The 22,867-nt window shown below is 45.5% G+C and overlaps 1 protein-coding gene across 2 annotated transcripts in view; it reads right to left on the bottom strand.

Moving 5' to 3' along the window:
* Nucleotides 1-22,867, bottom strand: part of RASGRF1 (Ras protein specific guanine nucleotide releasing factor 1) — a 155,624-nt gene that overhangs the window by 115,107 nt on the left and 17,650 nt on the right. For both annotated transcript variants that reach the window (XM_040342192.1, XM_040342193.1), the window contains exon 3: nucleotides 1,843-1,990. In XM_040342192.1, coding sequence (XP_040198126.1) covers nucleotides 1,843-1,990 — 148 coding nt within the window. The remainder of the gene's footprint in view (nucleotides 1-1,842; nucleotides 1,991-22,867) is intronic.

Here is a 22,867-nt window from a genome sequence, read left to right as displayed (position 1 = left end):
ATAAATATATTGTTTTTATTAACCACTTGCCACCCGCCATATAGCAAAATTACGTCGGCAAAGTGGTTTCAATATCCTGACTGGACGTCATATGACGTCCTCAGTATATTGAGCCGCTGCGCGTCCCCGGGGGCGCGCATCTCTGCCGATCGTTGTTACAGGGTGTCAGTCTGACCCCCCGCAGCACCGATCTAGGTAAAGAGTCTCTGACGAAGACTCTTTACCGCGTGATCAGCCGTGTCCAATCACGGCTGATCACGATGTAAACGGGAAAAGCCGGTAATCGACTTTTCCTCACTCGCGTCTGTCAGACGTGAGTAGAGGAGAGCCGATCGGCTGCTCCTGTGACAGGGGGGGTTTGTGCTGATCGATTATCAGCGCAGCCCCCCCGAGGATGCCCACACTGGACCACCAGGGATGACGATCAGAAATGAATAATGGATGCCAATCAGTGCCCACAATGGATACCAATCAGTGCCCACAATAGACATCACTGATTGGCAGGCATTATTGTTTGGCACTGATGGGCATCCATTAGTACAACACATTGCAGTACATTAGTGCCACCTATCAGTGCCCATCTATGCCCATCCGTGCCACCTATCAGTGCCCATCCATGCCGCCTTTCAGTGCCCATCCGTGTCGCCTATCAGTGCAACCTATCAGTGCTACATATTAGTGCCCATCAATACCACCTCATCGGTGCCCATCAGTGCCGCCATATCAGTGCCCGTCAGTGCAGTACCATCAGTGCACATCAGTGAAGGAGAAAACAGACTTATTTACAATGTTTAAAAAAAAAGTTTTATTTTTCGAAATGTTCGGTCATTTTTTTATTTTTTTTTAGCAGAAAATAAAAATCGCAGAGGTGATCAAATACCACCAAAATAAATCTCTATTTGTGGGAACAAAATTATACAAATGTAGTTTGGGTACAGTGTAGCACGACCGCGCAATTGTCATTCAAAGTGCGACAGCGCTGAAAGCTGAAAATTGGTCCCGGGGCGGGAGGGTGTGTACAAGTGCCCCCCGGTATGGAAGTGGTTAAAGGGCCCAGAGGTCCCCAGGGCCCCCGGATGGCAACCCCTCCTTTTTTTTTTATAAAAAAAAAAATGTATTTCTCTTTTCTTTTTATTAAATGGCCCCCCTTTTTTTATAATTTTTTTTATATATATTTTTTTTTTTTTTTTTTTTTGGTAAGGGGCCCAGAGGTCCCCAGGGCAACCCCCTCCAATTCGTGGCACCCCCCCCGCTTCTCAATTCGCGTCAGCCCCCCCACCGCTTCTCAATTTAAGGCAGCAGCAACCCCCCCTCCCCGTTCTCTGCTCCAGAGGGGCCCATGCCTGAAGCTGTGTAAGGGGCCCCATAATTCCTGATGGCGGACCTGAATATTAGAGGGGTTATCTGCTACGGCTGTGGAAATGCCGAGACATTAAAAACAGCGATTTATTTATTTTCATAGACCCCCCCCCCCTCGGTGTATTTCTAGGGGTCAGGGTATTCCAGATACAAAGATAAAGAGCTGGATCTGCCACCAGGGCCATCTTAATAGCATCATGGGCCCCTGGGCAAAGTAATGCTCTGGGGCCCCTACAATGATGACAGTGCAGGTAAACAGACATCAAGTAGGTAGAAGACAGACTGCTTCCCCTGTGTATCTATCACTCTCAGTGCCATCATGGGGCCCCCAATTTCGGGGCAGGCTGGGCTCAAGGACCAGCTGCTTTGGGGAAAGTGCAGGGGCCCCCCATGCAGCTGGGGCCCCTGGGCAGTGCCCAGGTGTGCCCTCTCATTAAGACAGCCCTGTCTGCCACTGTGGCTCCATTGTAGAACGTTCCTCACCTCGGATTTAAGACGTTCCACCTCCACCTCTCCGTCTTCGATTTGCTGGCGCAGCTGCTTTCCCACCTTCTTCTCGGTTTCCACAATTTGCAGTAAATGTAAATATTTCTGCATGAGAGCTTCATGCTCGGTGACCAGGGTCTTGTAACTGAGAAAAAAAATAAAAAAGACGTTGTAAAGTTCCTACTTCCTGTGATCATCGGCTCCATCCAGGTTTGAATGTTTTTCATTCACAAAAACTTGACTGAATCAGGAAAAGACCACATTATGGCCACTAGATGGAGCTAGCTAGTACTTATTTCCTATGATCGCCATCTAGTGCCCCTTTTGTTATTCGGAAAAAATAGCTGTTTGTTTCTGTTAGGTAGATTCAGGTACGTTCGCGTAACTTTGCGGCTGCGTAGCTTAAGGAATTTAAGCTACGCCGCCGTAAGTTAGCGAGGCAAGTACATGATTCACAATGTACTTGCCTGCTAAGTTACGGCGGCGTGGCCTGAATCGGCGGGCGTAAGGGCGCCTAATTCAAATGTGTTTGAGGGGGGCGTGTTTTATGTTAATGGCGCTTGACCTTACGTTTTTTACGTTTTACTTTAACTGCGCATGCGCCGGGCGCCTACATTTCCCAGTGTGCATTGCGGCTAAGTACGCCGTACGGGCCTATTGATTTCGACGTGGACGTAAACGACGTAAATCCCGATTCACGGACGACTTACGCAAACGACGTAAAAAATTCGAATTTCGACGCGGGAACGGCGGCCATACTTGACATTACTATTCCACTAGGGCCTAGCTCTAACTTTACGCGGCCTATCTCTTACGTAAACGGCATAAAAGTACTGCGTCGGCCGGGCGTACGTTCGTGAATCGGCGTATCTCCTCATTTACATATTCTACGCCGACCGCAATGGAAGCGCCACCTAGCGGCCATCCGAAATATTGCAATCTAAGATAGGACGGCGCAAGCCAGCGTATCTTAGATATGTTTAAGCGTATCTCTGTTTGAGCATACACTTAAACATAAGTCGGCGTAGATTCTGAGTTAGGTCGGCGTATCTACTGATAAGTCGGCCTAACTCTTTCTGAATCTACCTATCTGTGTCCATGTGCCGAGTGAATGTGAACGGGAGTGACTATAGAATTATCAATCAGCTGCTGCACTTGCAGGACTCTAATGAGGAAAGTGGCAGGGTCTGCATCCCTTTAGACGTGATTTATTATTGGGAGTATCTCGCCAAAAAAATGAAATTTTTGTTGCAGGGGATACCCAAAATCTGACTTGTATCTTAGTGCAGACTTCTGGGGAAATCAGCGAGTCAATCACACAAGCAGGAAATGACATTTCTGGGTGGCGTTCTGTAAACCCCCTGTGTACAGAGCGCCTCTGGATTGCATTTTACAGAAAATTACAGCGGCTGCAGATTGAAAAGGAAAGATCATTTTTAATAACAATTCAATTAAAATATGACTTGGTATCAATTATACTGAACATGCTGTCTTCATTTTTCTTAATAACATTTTTATCATTTGCTATTTTTTCCCCATGAAAGTGGAGTTACCCTTTAAAGTAAAAAACAAACAAAAAACAAAAAAATTGTGGTTTGATGCACTGCATGGTAAAAATCTAATATTGAGCCTGTCAGCCCCCTTGTGATAGCAAGATAAAAAAAAAAAATTGAAAAAAAAATTATAAATGTTTTTTCAAAATTAATAATAATAATAATAAAAAAAAAAGTGAAAAGTGCGGGGAGCATTTGTATATATAATTTTTAAATATGCTTTGAAAATATTTCTGATACTTTTTAATAATAAAAAAAAACACATAAATATTAAATAAATGAAAAATAAATATTACAGAATTCTACTTTTATTTATTTTATATACATTATATATAATGTATAAAAAAATTCTACATATATATTATATATATATATATATATATAGAATTTTTCTATATATATTTTTTTATTAAAAAGTATCAGATATAATTTTAAAAGTATATATATATATATATATATATATATATATATATATATATATATATATATATATATTCTGGAAGGAAAATGATAAATGGTTTTCATAATTAATAATAATAAAAAAAAAAAAAAAATGAAAAGTGTGGGTAGCATTTGTATATATATTTTTATATATGCTTTGAAAATATTTCTGATACTTTTTAATAAAAAAAAAAAAAACATATAAATATTAAATAAATAAATATTAAATAAATTAAAAATAAATATTACAGAATTCTACTTGTATTTATTTTATATACATTGTATATATAAATATATATGTAGAATTTTTCTATATATATTTTTTTATTAAAAAGTATCAGATATAATTTGTGATAGCAAGTTAAATGAAAAAAAAATAGAAAAAAAATTATATTCTGGAAGGAAAATGGATTTCAAAATTAATAAAAAAAAAAAGTGAAAAGTGAAAAGTGTGGGTAGCATTTGCATATATATTTTTTTATATGCTTTAAAAATATTTCTGATACTTTTTAATAACAACAAAAAAACCACATATAAATATTAAATAAATGAAAAATAAATATTACAGAATTCTACTTTTATTTATTTTATATATATATATATATATATATATAAATAATGTATAGAAAAATTCTACATATATATTATATATATATATATATATATATATATATATATATATATATATATATATATATATATATATATATGTAGAATTTTTCTATATATATTTTTTTTATTAAAAAGTATCAGATATAATTTTAAAAGTATATATATATATATATATATATATATATATATATATATATATATATATATATATATATATATATATATATATAAAATATATATGTAGAATTTTTACGTAGAATTTTTACTTATTTTTAGTTTATTTAGTATCTATATATTTTTTTTATTAAAAAGTATCAGAAATCATTTTAAAAGTATATATATATATATACACACACACATACATACATATACTTTAAAAATTATTTCTCATACTTTTTAATAAAAAAATATATATAAAAATATAAAATAAACTAAAAATAAACATTACAAAAATTCTATATATATATATATATATATATATATGTAAAGTATATTTTTAAAGTAAAATAATAATAAAAGAAAAAAGAAACATATATATATATATATATATATATATATATATATATATATATATATATATATATATATATATATATATATTTATATATATAAATGCCCCGCACACTTTTCACATATTTTTTAATAATTTTTTTAATTTTGAAAACCATTTATCATTTTTCTTTTACTTCACAATTATGTGACACTTTGGGCCTGATTTACCAAGCCTTTACTCCATGACTCATGGAGTAAAAGCAGGAGTAGCAGCCGTTTGGCCATTTACTAAAGAAATACGCTGCTAGTGCAGTGTATTTCCCTAGTTACTAATGTGCTCCGTGCGCCCAGGAGAGGGTTCATTGTGCACCAGTACAGACCTGGCACACGGCACATTAAACTGTAAATTGCGGGGGTTTGGGCGGGAGTTTATTAGGGGGGGGGGGGGGGGGATGCAGGGGAAGTGAAGTGACATGTGTTTTTAAAGTGTTTGGCGGGCCGAATTGAAAGGGAAAGTGTTTTTTGAAAACAGATCCCCGTACGCTTGCACAGTGCGCCTGAACCTCGGGAGGTTCATTTGCATACTGGGCATGCGCAGAGAGAAAAGTCAGGGATTCCCGTGCGCCTTGTCAGTACGCCGTGAAAATCTTGGTAAATACCAAGCGGCGTACCCGTGATTGCGCAGCGTGACGCGGCGCACGGGAATCTCCGAGCTGTTTTCAGCCCTGAAGGGGAACTCGGCGCCAAATTTCAAACTTGAAATCGGCGCGGGTCCCCCTTCAGGGCTACATTAGGCTCTTAGGCTTGGTCCGGAACGTGAGGGGTTAAACCCGCGCCGATTCGGCGCGGGGGTCCCCCCCAGATCCAAACCAAGCCCTCATCCCAAGCATGCAGTCTGGCCCGGACAGGAATGGGGGAGGGGACGAGCGAGCGCCCCCCCCCCTCCTGAGCCGTACCAGACCGCATGCCCTCAACATGGGGGAGTGTGTGCTGTGGGGGAGGGGGGCACTGCCCCCCCACCCCACAGCACTCTTGCCCCCATGTCGATAGGGACAAGAGCCTCTTCCCGACAACCCTTGCCATTGGTTGTCGGGGTATGCGGGCGGGGCTAATCGGAATCTGCGAGCTCCCTTTAATAAGGGGGCCCCCAGATGCCGGCCCCCCACCCTATGTGAATGAGTATGGGGTACATCGTACCTCTACCCATTCACATGGGGGAAATGTAAAGTAAAATAAAACACCACACAGAATAAAATATTTTATTAATCTGCTCCGGAGCCCCCCCTTTCTTCTTTAGCTCTCTTAGAAGGGGGGGTTTCTTCTCTCCCGATCTTCCGCCGGGACCCTGGGCTTCGGTGATTTCTGCCGGGGGAGGGCGCCATCCCTCGGTCCTCTCCGGAGCCTTCCGCCGGATGCCCCCACCCCATTTAAGCTCTTTTTCATTAGGGAGGGGCATCCGGACTTCGGGGTCTTCTGCCGGGGGATGGCGCCTATCCCCCGGTCTTTCCGGTGCCTTCCGCCAGGGTTCCGGTCTTCCTGGTCTTCTGCCGGGGGTGCGCCAACTCCCCGGTCTTTTCTCTTCTGTCTTCTCTGCTCCCTCTTCTGCCTGGCTCCCCCGCGGAGCCAGGGCTTTCTTCCGTCTTCTTTCTTCTCTCTTCCTTCTTCTGCCTGTCTCCTCCGCGGAGCACAGGGCTTGTCTCCGCTGTCTTCTTCCTTCTCTTCCATTCGATGTTGACACGACGAGGTTCCGCGCTGACATGCCGTGTCAGCGGCGGGCATCGACTTATATAGGGTAATGCCACCATGTGACCTCAACCCATGTGACATCACATTCCCATCATGCCCAGGGAATGTGATGTCACATGGGTTGAGGTCACATGGTGGCATTACCCTATATAAGTCCATGCCCGCCGCTGACACGGCATGTCAGCGCGGGACCTCGTCGTGTCAACATCGAATGGAAGAGAAGGAAGAAGACAGCGGAGACAAGCCCTGTGCTCCGCGGAGGAGACAGGCAGAAGAAGGAAGAGAGAAGAAAGAAGACGGAAGAAAGCCCTGGCTCCGCGGGGGAGCCAGGCAGAAGAGGGAGCAGAGAAGACAGAAGAGAAAAGACCGGGGAGTTGGCGCACCCCCGGCAGAAGACCAGGAAGACCGGAACCCTGGCGGAAGGCACCGGAAAGACCGGGGGATAGGCGCCATCCCCCGGCAGAAGACCCCGAAGTCCGGATGCCCCTCCCTAATGAAAAAGAGCTTAAATGGGGTGGGGGCATCCGGCGGAAGGCTCCGGAGAGGACCGAGGGATGGCGCCCTCCCCCGGCAGAAATCACCGAAGCCCAGGGTCCCGGCGGAAGATCGGGAGAGAAGAAACCCCCCCTTCTAAGAGAGCTAAAGAAGAAAGGGGGGGCTCCGGAGCAGATTAATAAAATATTTTATTCTGTGTGGTGTTTTTTTTACTTTACATTTCCCCCATGTGAATGGGTAGAGGTACGATGTACCCCATACTCATTCACATAGGGTGGGGGGCCGGAATCTGGGGACCCCTTTATTAAAGGGGTCTCTCAGATTCTGATAAGCTCTCCGCCCGCATACCCCGACAACCAACGGCCAGGGTTGTCGGGAAGAGGCTCTTGTCCCTATCGACATGGGGACAAGAGTGCTGTGGGGTGGGGGGGCAGTGCCCCCCTCCCCCACAGCACACACTCCCCCATGTTGAGGGCATGTGGTCTGGTATGTCTCAGGAGGGAGGGGGGCGCTCGCTCGTCCCCACCCCCATTCCTGTCTGACCAGACTGCGTGCCTGGGATAAGTGCTTGGTTTGGATCTTGGGGGTGACCCCCACGCTATTTTTTTTTGCGCGGGTTTAACCCCTTATGTTCCAGACCAAGCCTAAGAGCCTGGTATGCACCTGGAGGGAACCCACCTTATTTTTTTTTTCGGGGGTCTGGAGTTCCCCTTCATGAACAGCGATCTGTCATTTACACATGTCAGTCCCCCCCCCTACAGTTAGAACACACCCAGGGAACATATTTAACCCCTCCCTCGCACCTAGTGTTAACCCCTTCCCTGCCAGTGGCATTTTTTGAGTAAGCAATGCATTTTTTACAGCACTGATCGCTAGAAAAATGCCAATGGTTCCAAAAAAGTGTTCGATGTGTCCGCCATAATGTCGCAGTACCGATAAAAATCGCTGATCGCCCCAATAACTAGTTAAAACAACAACAAAAAAAAATTTGTAGACGCTATAACTTTTGCAAAAACCAAACACTAAACGCTATTTGCGATTTTTTGGAACCAAAAAGATGTAGAATACGTATCGGCCTAAACTGAGGGGTTTTTTAGTTTTTTCAATATATATTTTTGGGGATATTTATTATAGCAAAAAGTAAAACTAATTTTTACATATGTGGGCGGGACTTACGCAAGTCCCGCCCACATATATAAACATCGTTCAAACCACACATGTGAGGTATTGACGCGTGCGTTAGAGCGAGAGCAATACTTTTACCACTAGACCTTCTTTGTAACTATAAACTGGTAACCTGGAAAAAAAAGAAAAAGGTTGCCTATGGGGATATTCACGGAATTCATTTTGGCCCCATTGCAGGAGTGTTTCCAATAGTAAAGCGTGACATGTAAGGTATCTATTTACTCAGTGTAACATCATCTTTCACATTATCCCCAAAAATTGGGCTCACTTTTGTGTTTTGTTAATTTTTAACCACTTGAGCCCGGACCATATTTCTGGTCAATGACCGGGCAAGTTTTTGTGATTCGGCACGGCGTCGCTTTAACTGACAATTGCGCAGTCGTGCGACGTGGCTCCCAAACAAAATTGGCAACCTTTTTTTTCCCACAAATAGATTATTAAATGTGCGTGTTTACTTCTGTCTTTAACACCTCCCCTTCAGGCTGGAAAGCATCAGATCAGGGGAAACCAAAAAAAAAAAAGCTCTCATTCCATTGCAGCTTGGTTCCTACATGTGTGATGAACTGAGCATGCTCAAACACTTAGAAAAAAAATATCCTTTCTTTTTAAAAGGTGAAAAACACTCATTGGATGCTCATAGAGCGTGGTTTGGGTTAATTGCAGGTGTGCCCAATTACAAGCTCACCCAAACTAGAGACTGCAATTTGTTCATGTGATTCCAATTGCTTCATTACTAGCACTGTTATAAAAAGCTTGGATCGATCAGTCCTCAGCTGCCCTCAGAAGGGGCAGGCTGGCAGAAATGCTGTTGCTAAACACAAATGTGGTTTGTTGCTTTTTGCCAATGGTTTTGGTTTATTTTTAAATGATGATCACTTTGATGTATTTGTCTATGTGGCCTTATTTTATGAAAAATGTGTAAAGCTATGGTTATTTAGAATTTTGAAATGTATTTTTGTTTGTTTGTCTTTTTTTGCTTTCCTTGTTTTGTTGACCAATAAAAATTACTTTAAAATTGTTAAGTTTGTCTTTTGTTACTTTTTCATGCTACATATGTTGACAGCTGCAGCTGAACTAGGTTTGGGCCTAACAAATTATGTGTGATTTTTGTCTAAGCTTCTTTCCTGGTGTGTAATCATGAAATGTTTGCCATGTTTATTCTCCCTGACTTTAAAGACAAAAACTGGTAAGTATTTTATTTATTCTGCAGTGGTCCTCAGCCCTCAAGTACCCCCGACAGGACATGTTTTGGGGATTTCTCTTATCAAGAATTGCTGTCCAGACTGTATTTTAAAGCACATGTGCAAGATGAAGGAAAACCTGCAAACATGGCCTGTGGGGGGGGGGGGTTTGCTATTGGTGGACAGGCTTGACGTGCTGATTTACAGCACTGTGCTTAAATCTAGCGCAAGGCAATCCTATTCAAATTGTGGGTGTTTGAGGGAAGCCAAGTGAGTGTTAGAACCCCTGCTTTGTGTTTTTTTATTTTTGTGATGAGCTTTGTGTCCCTTTTCTTAAAATTGGCTTCACTTCCTGTCACACAGCTGAACAGGAAGTGAGGTTAAAACCCTACCAGTGTCTTTTCTTGGGGACACAGGTCAATCTTAACTAGTGTCCCCATTAAGCAAATTGCACTCCAGCACTGCTGTGTACACCCCAAATCATGGGTCTTCAAACTACGGCCCTCCAGTTGTTCATGAACTACAATTCCCATCATGCCTAGTCATGTCTGTGAATGTCAGTGCATTACAAGGCCTCATGGGATGTGTAGTTCTAAAACAGCTGGAGGGCCGTAGTTTGAGGATCCCTGCCCCAAATGATTATTTAGTTTGGGGTTTAGTAAAGGCAAAGCCACTCTGCAGTACAAGCATAGTTGCTGAAAATCAGAGAGGAAGCACTGATGGTTTTAACATCCAATCCTGTAGAAGCAAAGTTGTTTTGTTTTCTTTCTTCCTTGCTTTGCACTTGTAGGAGTGGATTTGCCTTTAGTAAATGGACCCCAAAGTCCAAGATCCCTAATAATTTGGGGTGTACACAGCAAAATGCTAGAGTGCAATTTACATAATGGGAAACTATTTAGATTGATCTCTGTGTCCCCAAGAAAAGATATTAGTAAGGTTTTACCCTCACTTCCTGTTTGGCTATGTGACAGGAAGTGAATGAATTAGAAAGGGTGAAGACACCTCACAAATGTTGTCACTATCAGGGGTGCAGACATCCCCAAAAAATGAGCAGATAATACTTATTTGCAAATTAATAATTTTTTAGTTAACATTGGGTGGGGTGCTCTAACGCACACATTCCTACATATTAGCAACGCTCTATCCTGGCCTATTGGCATGGTTATATTTTTTGGGGCTCTCAATAAAACTCTATGAAATTTGTGCTTAAACTAGAACCAGGGGCGGACTGACAACTCATGTGGCCCCTGGGCAATAGAAGATTATGGGGCCCCTCTGGCTTACAGATGACCACCACGCCAGGAGGTAGTGCAGAGGCGGGCAGCTAAAATCTTGGGATATTCACATTAAAAGCATGTCATTTTCGGACATATCAGGGACAGATCTAAAAAAAACACAGATTTTTACATACTGTCCCTGGTTTTACTGAGCCTGGCAACCCGGATGGGGCCCCCTAGTGGCATGGGGCCCTCGGGCAGTGCCCGAGTGACTCAATGGTCAGTCCGCCCCTGACAAGAACTATAATCAACAAGTTTTATTTTCTTTAATTTTGGATAGAGTGAGGGAGTGTTATAGGCCCTGTCAGTTTATTTTGTATTATCTGTGTCCAATTGGGGAGATTTGCCTTCACTTCCTGCCCCATAGCCAAACAGGAAGTGAGAGAAAAACTATGCAAATTAACCACTTCCCGCCCAGCCTATGGCCGATTTACGTCCGGGAAGTGGTTACACAATCCTGACAGGACGTCCTGCAGGATTTCATGCCGCACGCGCCTGTGGGGGCACGCAGTGCGGCGATCGGTGATGCGGGGTGTCAGTCTGATCTCAGTAAAGAGTCTCTCACGGAGACGGAGACTCTTTACCACGTGATCAGCCGTGTCCAATCACGGCTGATCACGATGTAAACAGGAAGAGCCATCGATGGCTCTTCCTCACTCGCGTCTGACAGACACGAGTATAGGAGAGCCGATCGGCGGCTCTCCTGACAGGGGGGGTTCGCGCTGATTGTTTATCAGCGCAGCCCCCCCTCGGATCACCACACTGGACCACCAGGGTGTGCAAAAACAAAAAAAATATAGAACAAAAAAACAAAAAGCAATAAAAAATAAGAAAAAATATGCCAATCAGTGCCCACAAATGGGCACTGACTGGGAAAATCAGTGCCACCCCACAGTGTCCATCAGTGCCACCCCACAGTGCCCATCCATGCACAGTGCCCACCTATCAGTGCCCACCTGTGCCACCCATAAGTATCCATCAGTGCCACCCATAAGTGCCGCCCATCTGTGCCGCCCATGAGTGCCCATCAGTGCCGCCTATGAGTGCCCATCAGTGCCGCATAGCAGCGCCGCCAATCAATGCCACCTCATCTGTGCCGTCAGTACTACCTCATCGATGTCCATCAGTGCCATCTCATCGGTGCCCATCAGTGCCGCCATATCAGTGCCCGTAATTGAAAGAGAAAAACTTATTTACAAAAAAATGAACCTAAAAAAATAAAAACTTTTTTTTGTTTCAAAATTTGCAGTCTTTTTTTAGTTGTTGCGCAAAAAAAAAAAAACGCAGAGGTGATCAAATAACAACAAAAGAAAGCTCTATTTGTGGGGAAAAAAGGACGCCAATTTTGTTTGGGTACAGTGTAGCATGACCGCGCAATTGCCATTCAAAGTGCGACAGTGTTGAAAGCTGAAAATTGGCTTAGCGGGAAGGTGCGTAAGTGCCTGGTATGGAAGTGGTTAAGGGAATCCAGTGCCCCCCCAGAACTAGTGTGTGGGTCCCCTGAAAATTACTGGGCGGGGTTATACAAAAACAGGGTGTGACCTTGACAGGAAGGGGTGGGTCATTTTTCTATTAGGAGGTGCAGATATGTAGTCAGGCCTAGGGCAGAACCAAACCTAAATATACTACTGCATATTAGGGCTTATTTAGACCGGAACCGATTTACAGCGTGTTTTTATATTGTGGGAGGAAACCCACGCAGGCACAGGGAGAACATGCAAACTCCATGCAGATGCTGTCACGGGCGGGATTCGAACCAACGACTCTTTTGCTGCTAGGTCAAAGTGCTATACACTACACCACTGTGGTGAACGAACATGATTGCAGCTGAAAGCATGAGATCTTTTATTTATTTTTTCAATACCATGCTTTCCAGCCTTATTGACCCCGCCTCTCTCCATAAAGAGGACCTGTCACACACTAGTCCTATTACAAGGGATGTTTACATTCCTTGTAATAGGAAGAAAACTGATCATTTTTTCTTTATTTTTTTATTTCAGTGTAAAACATTATAAAACTAAATAAAAATAAATAAGAAAACCCCCAAAAAAATTTTTAAAGCGCCCCGTCCCGACGAGCTCGCGCACAGAAGCAAACGCATACGCGAGTAGCGCCCGCATATGAAAACGGTATTCAAACCACACAAGTGAGGTATCGCCGCGATCGTTAGAGTGAGAGCAATAATTCTAGCCCTAGACCTACTCTGCAACTCAAAAAATGCAACCTGTAGAATTTTTTAAACGTCGCCTATCGAGATTTTTAAAGGGTAAAAGTTTGATGCCATGCCACAAGCGGGCGCAATTTTTAAGCGTGACATGTTGGGTATCATTTTACTCGGCGTAACATTATCTTTCACAATATATAAAAAAATTGGGCAAAATGTATTGTTGTCTTATTTTTTAATTCAAAAAAGTGATTTTTATCCAAAAAAAGTGCGCTTGTAAGACCGCTGCGCAAATACGGTGTGACAAAAAGTATTGCAATGACTGCCATTTTATTCCCTAGGATGTCTGCTAAAAAAAATATATATAATGTTTGGGGGTTCTGATTAATTTTCTAGCCAAAAAATTGTGATTTTCACATGAAGGAGAGAAGTGCCAGAATTAACCCGGTGGGCAAGTGGTTAAAGTACTCATGGCTATAAAGAATAGAGTCATTGCTCATTAAAAAAAAAAAAAAAAAAGGGGGTCCCTCCAAATTAAATTACCAGGCCCTTCAGGTCTGGAATGGATATTAAGGGGAACCCCGCCGTAAAACCCCCCCCAAAAAATGGCGTGGGGTCCCCCCAAATATCCATACCAGACCCTTCAGGTCTGGTGTGGATTTTAAGGGGAACTCCACCCCAAATTGAAAAAAAAAATGGCGTGGAGTCCCCCTAAAAATCCACACCAGACCCTTATCCGAGCACGTTGACCTGGCCGGCCGCAGAAAAGAGGGGGGGACAGAGTGCGGCCCCCCCCTCTCCTGAACCGCACCAGGCCACATGCCCTCAACATGGGGAGGATGTCCCCATGTTGATGGGGACAAGGGTCTCATCCCCACAACCCTTGCCCGGTGGTTGTGGGGGTCTGCGGGTGGGGGGCTTATCAGAATCTGGAAGACCCCTTTAACAAAGGGGAACCCCAGATCCTGGCCCCCCCCTATGTGAAATGGTAATGGGGTACATTGTACCTCTACCATTTCACCCCAAAAAAAATGTCAAAGTGTTAAAAATGACAGTAGCCGGTTTTTGACAAATCTTTTAATAAAATCTTCTTTTCTTCTTTCCTTCGGGTTTCTTCCGCTGCTTCTTTCTTCTCGTTCACATCTTGCCCGACGTGTTCTTCTATCTTCTCCGTCCGTCCTTCAGCCTTCTGGTCCCGCATCTTGCCCGTTGTCTTGTCCTGTCTTCTTCTCCGTCCGCCTCCTCGTCCGCATCTTGGGTCTTCTGCGGTGTTCTTCTCGTCCCCGGACCCAGCGTTTGAATTTGATTTGGCCGCCGTTTTCCCGCTCCTGGGACCCGCCCCCCTCTGACGCCACAAGTAAACTCCTTAGAAGGTCATGTGCGTCAGAGGGGGGCGGGGTCGCAGAGCGTCACACAGCGGGGGAATTCAATTTCAATCGCGCCGCCCGGAGAAGAAGTTCCCGCCGTGTCACACTCATGTGACCCCGCCCCCCTCTGACGCCACAAGTAAACTCCTTAGAAGGTCATGTGCATCAGAGGGGGGCGGGGTCACATGAGTGTGACACGGCGGGAACTTCTTCTCCGGGCGGCGCGATTGAAATTGAATTCCCCCGCTGTGTGACGCTCTGCGACCCCGCCCCCCTCTGACGCACATGACCTTCTAAGGAGTTTACTTGTGGCGTCAGAGGGGGGCGGGTCCCAGGAGCGGGAAAACGGCGGCCAAATCAAATTCAAACGCTGGGTCCGGGACGAGAAGAACACCGCAGAAGACCCAAGATGCGGACGAGGAGGAGACAGGACAAGACAACGGGCAAGATGCGGGACCAGAAGGCTGAAGGACGGACGGAGAAGATAGAAGAAGACGTCGGGCAAGATGTGAACGAGAAGAAAGAAGCAGCGGAAGAAACCCGAAGGAAAGAAGAAAAGAAGATTTTATTAAAAGATTTGTCAAAAACCGGCTACTGTCATTTTTAACACTTTGACATTTTTTTTTGGGTGAAATGGTAGAGGTACAATGTACCCCATTACCATTTCACACAGGGGGGGGGTCAGGATCTGGGGGTCCCCTTTGTTAAAGGGGTCTTCCAGATTCTGATAAACCTCCCGCCCGCATACCCCCACAACCACCGGGCAAGGGTTGTGGGGATGAGACCCTTGTCCCCATCAACATGGGGACATCCTCCCCATGTTGAGGGCATGTGGCCTGGTGCGGTTCAGGAGAGAGGGGGGGCCGCACTCTGTCCCCCCCTCTTTTCTGCGGCCGGCCAGGTCAACGTGCTCGGATAAGGGTCTGGTGTGGATTTTTAGGGGGACTCCACGCCATTTTTTTTTTCAATTTGGGGTGGAGTTCCCCTTAAAATCCACACCAGACCTGAAGGGCCTGGAATGGATATTTGCCGGGAACCGCACGTCTTTTTTTTGGGGGTTTTTACGGCGGGGTTCCCCTTAATATCCATTCCAGACCTGAAGGGCCTGGTAATTTAATTTGGGGGAACCCCTACACATTTTTTTGTTTGTTTTATGAATGAATCCCTTTAGAATTGTCAGAGCCGACAATTCATTATAGCCGCGTGTGAATTTTTAAATGACTTTTTTCCTTCTGAATGTCACTTTGTGCAGGGGGAGTTCTAAGTGCGGGAAAAATGCGCTATTTCACATGCTGACATTACACCCCCCCTAGGTACGAAATTTAAAGGAATATTTCACTTTTATTGTTTCACTTTAAGAATTATTAATTTCACTGCTCCCGAAAAAACGGCCGTTTTAAAAAATAAAAAAAGCATTGATACATGTTCCCTGGGGCAGGACTGAGGTCCCCAAACACTTTTTAGGACAAAACTTGCAGATTAGCCTTTAAAATGAACACTTTTGATTTCTCCCATAGACTTCTATAGGGAGTTCGGCGCGGCTTTACATATTAGTTTCAATGCGCCGGCTGCTACGCTGGTTCATGCGCCCAATTAAGCCTCCACCCGGAGTACTAATTAAGGCATGAACCAGCGCAGCGCACAGAGCATAGTAAATCAGGCCCTTTGTGTTGGTCTATCACATACAATCCCCAATAAAATACATTTACGTTTTTGGTTGTAACATGACAAAATGTTGAAAATTGCAAGGGGTATATGAACACTTTTTCAAGGCTCTGTATAATGTAAAACAGCGATTGGGCCCCACAGGTTAGGTATCACAGCGAACGTTGAAGTGAGAGTAATAATTCTAGGGCCAAACTTTATGGTTATTTTTAAACTGATCACCTGTTAACGGCTTTTGAAGCGCCACCTATGGGCAATTTTTGGTACTGCCATTTTTCTGCTCTTTCACTGGGGTGGGCTATTCTAAGGCTTGACATGTGTGGTATCCATTTAGTCAACGCAAACCTCATCTTTTATATTTTACCAAAAATGTTAATATTGTGTTTATGCGCACTAAAATAATTTACTTTTTTAGAAAATAGAATTTTTGGGGGTTTTAAATAATTTCTAGCAAAAAAAAGAAAAGAAAACGCAGATTTGAAGATGTGTGAAAACCTAAAGAATTTCTCCGGTAGGAACGCAGCCAAGCTTGACTGTACAGTATTGTGCACCCAGCAAGAAAGGTGTCCCTCCAGCTGCTGCCATGGACAGGTGTACAGGTGAGGACAGGTGTGGCGGGGGAAGGAGATGCCTGTAGCGTTCTTCATTCCTTTACACCTCAGTGCCTCATGAATGCGAGTTGATTGTCAGCCCCGTAATCTCCTCAGACAGACCGTCGGTTAGAAGGGTGCAGCTCATCCTCACATTGTGCTTTGCTGCCTCGTATTATATAACATTCTCCTTAACCACTTAAGCCCCGGACCATTTTGTTGCTAAATGCCCAGGCCAGGTTTTGCGATTCGGCACTGCGTCGCTTTAACAGACAATTGCGCGGTCGTGCGACGTGGCTCCCAAACAAAATCGGCGTCCTTTTTTCCCCACAAATAGAGCTGTCTTTTGGTGGTATTTGATCACCTCTGCGGTTTTTATTTTTTGCACTATAAACAAAAATAGAGCGACAGTTTTGAAAAAAATGCAATATTTTTTACTTTTTTTCTATAATAAATATCCCCAAAATTATATATATATATATATATATAAAAAAAATTTCCTCAGTTTAGGCCGATACGTATTCTTCTACCTATTTTTTGGTAAAAAAAAATCGCAATAAGCGTTTATCGATTGGTTTGCGCAAAATTTATAGCGTTTACAAAATAGGGGATAGTTTTATTGCATTTTTATTATTTTAATTTTTTTTACTACTAATGGCGGCGATCAGCGATTTTTTTCATGACTGCGACATTACGGCGGACACTTCGGACAATTTTGACACATTTTTGGGACCATTGTCATTTTCACAGCAAAAAATGCATTTAAATTGCATTGTTTATTGTGAAAATGACAGTTGCAGTTTGGGAGTTAACCACAGGGGGCGCTGTAGGAGTTAGGGTTCACCTAGTGTGTGTTTACAACTGTAGGGGGGTGTGGCTGTAGATGTGACGTCATCGATCGAGTCTCCCTATAAAAGGGATGACACGATCGATGCGCCGCCACAGTGAAGCACGGGGAAGCCGTGTTTACATACGGCTCTCCCCGTTCTTCAGCTCCGGGGAGCGATCGCGAGGGGGCGGCTATAAACATATAGCCGCGCCGTCGTCCCGAATCGCTCCCCGCGGGAACCCGACCGCCGCATGTACCGGGGGGGTCCCGATCGGACCCCCCACCCACGTCAAGCAGAGGACGTACAGGTACGTACATGTGCCTGTCCGTGCCATTCTGCTGACGTAAATGTACATGAGGAGGTCGGCAAGTGGTTAAAGCACAAGGCCCGCCGGCCGAATCCGGCCCCCCAGGCCATTTCATGTGGCCCTCGCACCTTTCCTGCAGCCGCCCTCTGGTCCTCCTCCAGACCCTTGTCCTTTTTGCTTTCAAGCAATGCATCCAGCTTCTTCCCAGCAGCAGCATAAGGAAAGGGGGGTGCATTGTGATGTAAGGGAGGGTGAGGGACTCAACTTATGATGGTGGGGGGGCTCTTGACATCTAATGTAAGGGGGGGGGGGGATGCGCTGGACATCTAATCTCACAGATACAACCGGCCCCTTTTGGGGGCAATCATAATGCTGATGCGGCCCACGATGAAATTAAGTTTGGCACCCCTTAAGGCTTAAACAATAAGTGCACCTACCCTCTAAGGCTAAGTCTTCAGGCTATGGCCCACCGGTCACATCAACCCACTAGAACAGGGGTCTCCAAACTGCGGCCCAAGGGCCAGATGTGGCCCTTCGCTAGCTTTTATCCGGCCCTTGGGGCACTATTCCTCCCACTGATATGAGGCACTATTCCTCCCACTGACACTAGGGGGCACTATTCCTCCCACTGATATGAGGCACTATTCCTCCCACTGATACTAGGGGGCACTATTCCTCCCACTGACACTAGGGGGCACTATTCCTCCCACTGACACTAGGGGGCACTATTCCTCCCACTGACACTAGGGGGCACTATTCCTCCCACTGATATGAGGCACTATTCCTCCCACTGATATGAGGCACTATTCCTCCCACTGATATGAGGCACTATTCCTCCCACTGATATGAGGCACTATTCCTCCCACTGACACTAGGGGGCACTATTCCTCCCACTGACACTAGGGGGCACTATTTCTTCCACTGATGCCAATGATGGGATGCTATTCCTCCTACTGATAGGGGCACCACTCCTCCTCCTACTGACTACCACTGATATGAGGCACTATTCCTCCCACTGACACTAGGGGGCACTATTCCTCCCACTGATATGAGGCACTATTCCTCCCACTGACACTAGGGGGCACTATTTCTTCCACTGATATGAGGCACTATTTCTTCCACTGATATGAGGCACTATTCCTCCCACTGACACTAGGGGGCACTATTCCTCCCACTGATATGAGGCCCTATTCCTCCCACCGATAAGAGGCACTATTCCTCCCACTGACACTAGGGGGCACTATTCTTCCCACTGATATGAGGCACTATTCCTCCCACTTGGACTAGGGGGCACTATTCCTCCCACTTGGACTAGGGGGCACTATTCCTCCCACTGATATGAGGCACTATTCCTCCCACTTGGACTAGGGGGCACTATTCCTCCCACTGATATGAGGCACTATTCTTCCCACTGACACTAGGGGGCACTATTCTTCCCACTGATATGAGGCACTATTCCTCCCACTTGGACTAGGGGGCACTATTCCTCCCACTTGGACTAGGGGGCACTATTCCTCCCACTGATATGAGGCACTATTCCTCCCACTTGGACTAGGGGGCACTATTCCGCCCACTGATATGAGGCACTATTCCTCCCACTGACATTAGGAGGCACTATTCCTCCCACTGATATGAGGCACTATTCCTCCCACTGACACTAGGGGGCACTATTCCTCCCACTGATATGAGGCACTATTCCTCCCACTGACACTAGGGGGCACTATTCCTCCCACTGATATGAGGCACTATTCCTCCCACTGATATGAGGCACTATTCCTCCCACTGATATGAGGCACTATTCCTCCCACTGACATTAGGAGGCACTATTCCTCCCACTGATATGAGGCACTATTCCTCTCACTGACACTAGGGGGCACTATTCCTCCCACTGACACTAGGGGGCACTATTCCTCCCACTGACACTAGGGGGCACTATTTCTTCCACTGATATGAGGCACTATTCCTCCCACTGACACTAGGGGGCACTATTTCTTCCACTGATGCCAATGATGGGATGCTATTCCTCCTACTGATAGGGGCACCACTCCTCCTCCTCCCCCTACTGAGGCCACATTTATTCTCACTGATTCCGGGCCCGTGACATTTTCTGCCCCCTGCTGGACACAATCCGGCCCTCCTAAAGTCTGAAGGACAATAAATTGTGCCTTTGTTGGAAAGGTGTGGAGACCCCCTGCCCTAGAAAACTACGTCTGGTCCAATGATAAGGCCCAGTTCCTCCGCTGTGCTGCGATCATCCCGCCAGTTGGTTGCTAGAACCGCCATTGTCCTGGCAACCAATGACAAGCTTGCCCCAGCAGGAGGAGAGAACTTCCTCCCATCCGTACATGCTCAGACTCCCGTCCTGCTGCTACATGGACATAGTCATGCTGTAAGCATGCTGTAAGCCAGGTGAGGGGCGGAGCACTGATAGCGAATCCGATGTAAGGGGGGACTCTGATGGGATCCTTGATGTAATGAAGACTTATGACCCTGATATATTGGGGTCTATAACCACTTAAGGACCGGACCAATATGCTGCTACATGACCCAAGGGGTTTTTACAATTCGGCACTGCGTCGCTTTAACAGACAATTGCGCGGTCGTGCGACGTGGCTCCCAAACAAAATTGGCGTCCTTTTTTCCCCACAAATAGAGCTTTCTTTTGGTGGTATTTGATCACCTCTGCGGTTTTTATTTTTTGCGCTATAAACAAAAATAGAGCGACAATTTTGAAAAAAATGCAATATTTTTTACTTTTTGCTATAATAAATACCCCCCAAAAATATATATAACATTTATTTTTTTCCTCAGTTTAGGCCGATACGTATTCTTCTACCTATTTTTGGTAAAAAAAAATCGCAATAAGCGTTTATCGATTGGTTTGCGCAAAATTTATATCGTTTACAAAACAGGGGATAGTTTTATTGCATTTTTATTAATTCTTTTTTTTTTACTACTAATGGCGGCGATCAGCGATTTTTTTCATGACTGCGACATTATGGCGGACGCTTCGGACAATTTTGACACATTTTTGGGACCATTGTCATTTTCACAGCAAAAAATGCATTTAAATTGCATTGTTTATTGTGAAAATGACAGTTGCAGTTTGGGAGTTAACCACAAGGGGGCGCTGTAGGAGTTAGGGTTCACCTAGTGTGTGTTTACAACTGTAGGGGGGTGTGGCTGTAGGTCTGACTTCATCGATTGTGTCTCCCTATAAAAGGGATCACTCGATCGGTGCAGCCGCCACAGTGAAGCACGGGGAAGCCGTGTTTACATACGGCTCTCCCCGTTCTTCAGCTCCGGGGAGCGATCGCGACGGAGCGGCTAGAAACGAATAGCCGCGCCGTCGTCCCGGATCGCTCCCCGGGGGAATCCGACCGCCGCATGTAGCGGGGGGGGGGGGGGGTCCCGATCGGACCCCCGACCCACGTCTAGGCAGGCACGTACAGGTACACCAATGTGCCTGTCCGTGCCATTCTGCCGACGTATATCTACATGTGGCGGTCGGGAAGCGGATAATATGCTGTGATGAAAGGGAGGACTCTGATGTAAGGGAGGACTCTGATGTAAGGAGGACTCTGATGTAAGGAGGACTCTGAAGAAGGGGGTCACTGAGGTAAGCAGGGCTCTGATGGGGACCTTGATATAAGGGCAGTGTTATGAAATTTTGCAAATAAGCAATTTGTCTCCTATACTGATGTGTGCTGTAGAGGCTGCGCCCATGGGCACCGACGAGGCTGCGCTGATAAGTGCCGACGAGGCTGCGCTATTTTTTCTCTGTGTTTCCGTTGTGAAATTTCGCAAATAAGTAATTTTTCTCCCATACTGATGTGCGCTGATGAGTCTGCACTGATGGGTGCGGATGAGGCTGCGCCGATTGGGCGCCGACGAGGCTGCACAATTTTTTTCTCTTTGTTTCTGTTATGAAATTTTTCGCAAATAAGTCGATTTTTTCCTATACTGATGTGCGCTGATGAGGCTGCACTGATGGGCAACGACGAGGGTGCACCAATGGGCGCTGACAAGGCTGCTCCAAGGGGGGTGTCGAAGATGCCGCTCTATTTTTTTTCTCTTCGTTTCTGTTATGCTATTTTGCAAATAAGTAATTTTCCATTCTATACTGATGGGCACCGATGAGGCTGCACTGATGGGCACTAATAGGGTGCACTGATGGGCACTGACGAGGCTGCACTATTTTTTTCTGTTATGAAATTTTACAAATAAGTAATTTTTCTCCAATACTGACAGTGCCGATCCTGACCTCCCTGGGGCCCTAAGCGAAATGACATGGCACATTAAAAATGAGAATCGGAGGGGGGGGGGGGGGGGCGCTCTGACGACAGTGACATGTCACATTAAAGAAAGTTGAGAAGCGGGGGGAGGGGGTGTTCTGCTGTCGGAAATGACATCTTACATTAAATTGAAAAGCGGGGGGTGCTGACTTCTTACCTCTTCTCCCATGCAGCCAGCGAGTTGAGAAGCGGGGTGAGGGGGCGAAAATGACTTCTCACCAGGCGGGGGGCCTCTAGTCATTTGGGGAGCCCTTTGCAGCTTTGCGGGGGCCCTAAGCGCCTTGCATAGTGAGCCTATAGGGCGGATCGGCCCTGAATACTGATGTGCACTGATGAGGCTGCACTGATGGGTGCCGATGAGGCTGCACTGATGGGCACTAATAGGGGAAAACTGATGAGCACTGACGAGGCTGCACAGGTTTTTTCTCTTAGTTTCTGTTATGAAATTTTGCAAATAAGTAATCTTTCTCCTATACTGATGGGCGCCGATGATGCTGCACTGTTGTGTGCCGACGAGGCTGCACCGATGAGCGCCGATATGCAGCACTGATTGGCACTGTTGGGGCTGCACTGATGTCTCCTGTCACACTTGCCAGTTCCCGGCTCTCCTCTCCTCGCGCTGTGTCGGGAAAAGAATGTCGATAACTGGGAAATGTGCTTACATTGTGATCAGCTGATCACTTGGTAAAGGGCCGCTGTGATTGGCCCTTCACCCCAAACTGTGATCAGCTGTGTCCATCCGGGGCGTGGTTCTGGGAGGACGTCCGCGGGCGCCCCCCTCCCAGAACAAGACGACCGCGCCGTCGCCGTCTTTTGGCTCTA

The sequence above is a fragment of the Rana temporaria genome, chromosome 3 (genome assembly GCF_905171775.1).
Source record: "Rana temporaria chromosome 3, aRanTem1.1, whole genome shotgun sequence".
Classification (NCBI taxonomy): domain Eukaryota; kingdom Metazoa; phylum Chordata; class Amphibia; order Anura; family Ranidae; genus Rana; species Rana temporaria.
Note: the sequence above shows the minus strand (reverse complement) of the source record. Positions and strands in the feature narration are given on the sequence as shown.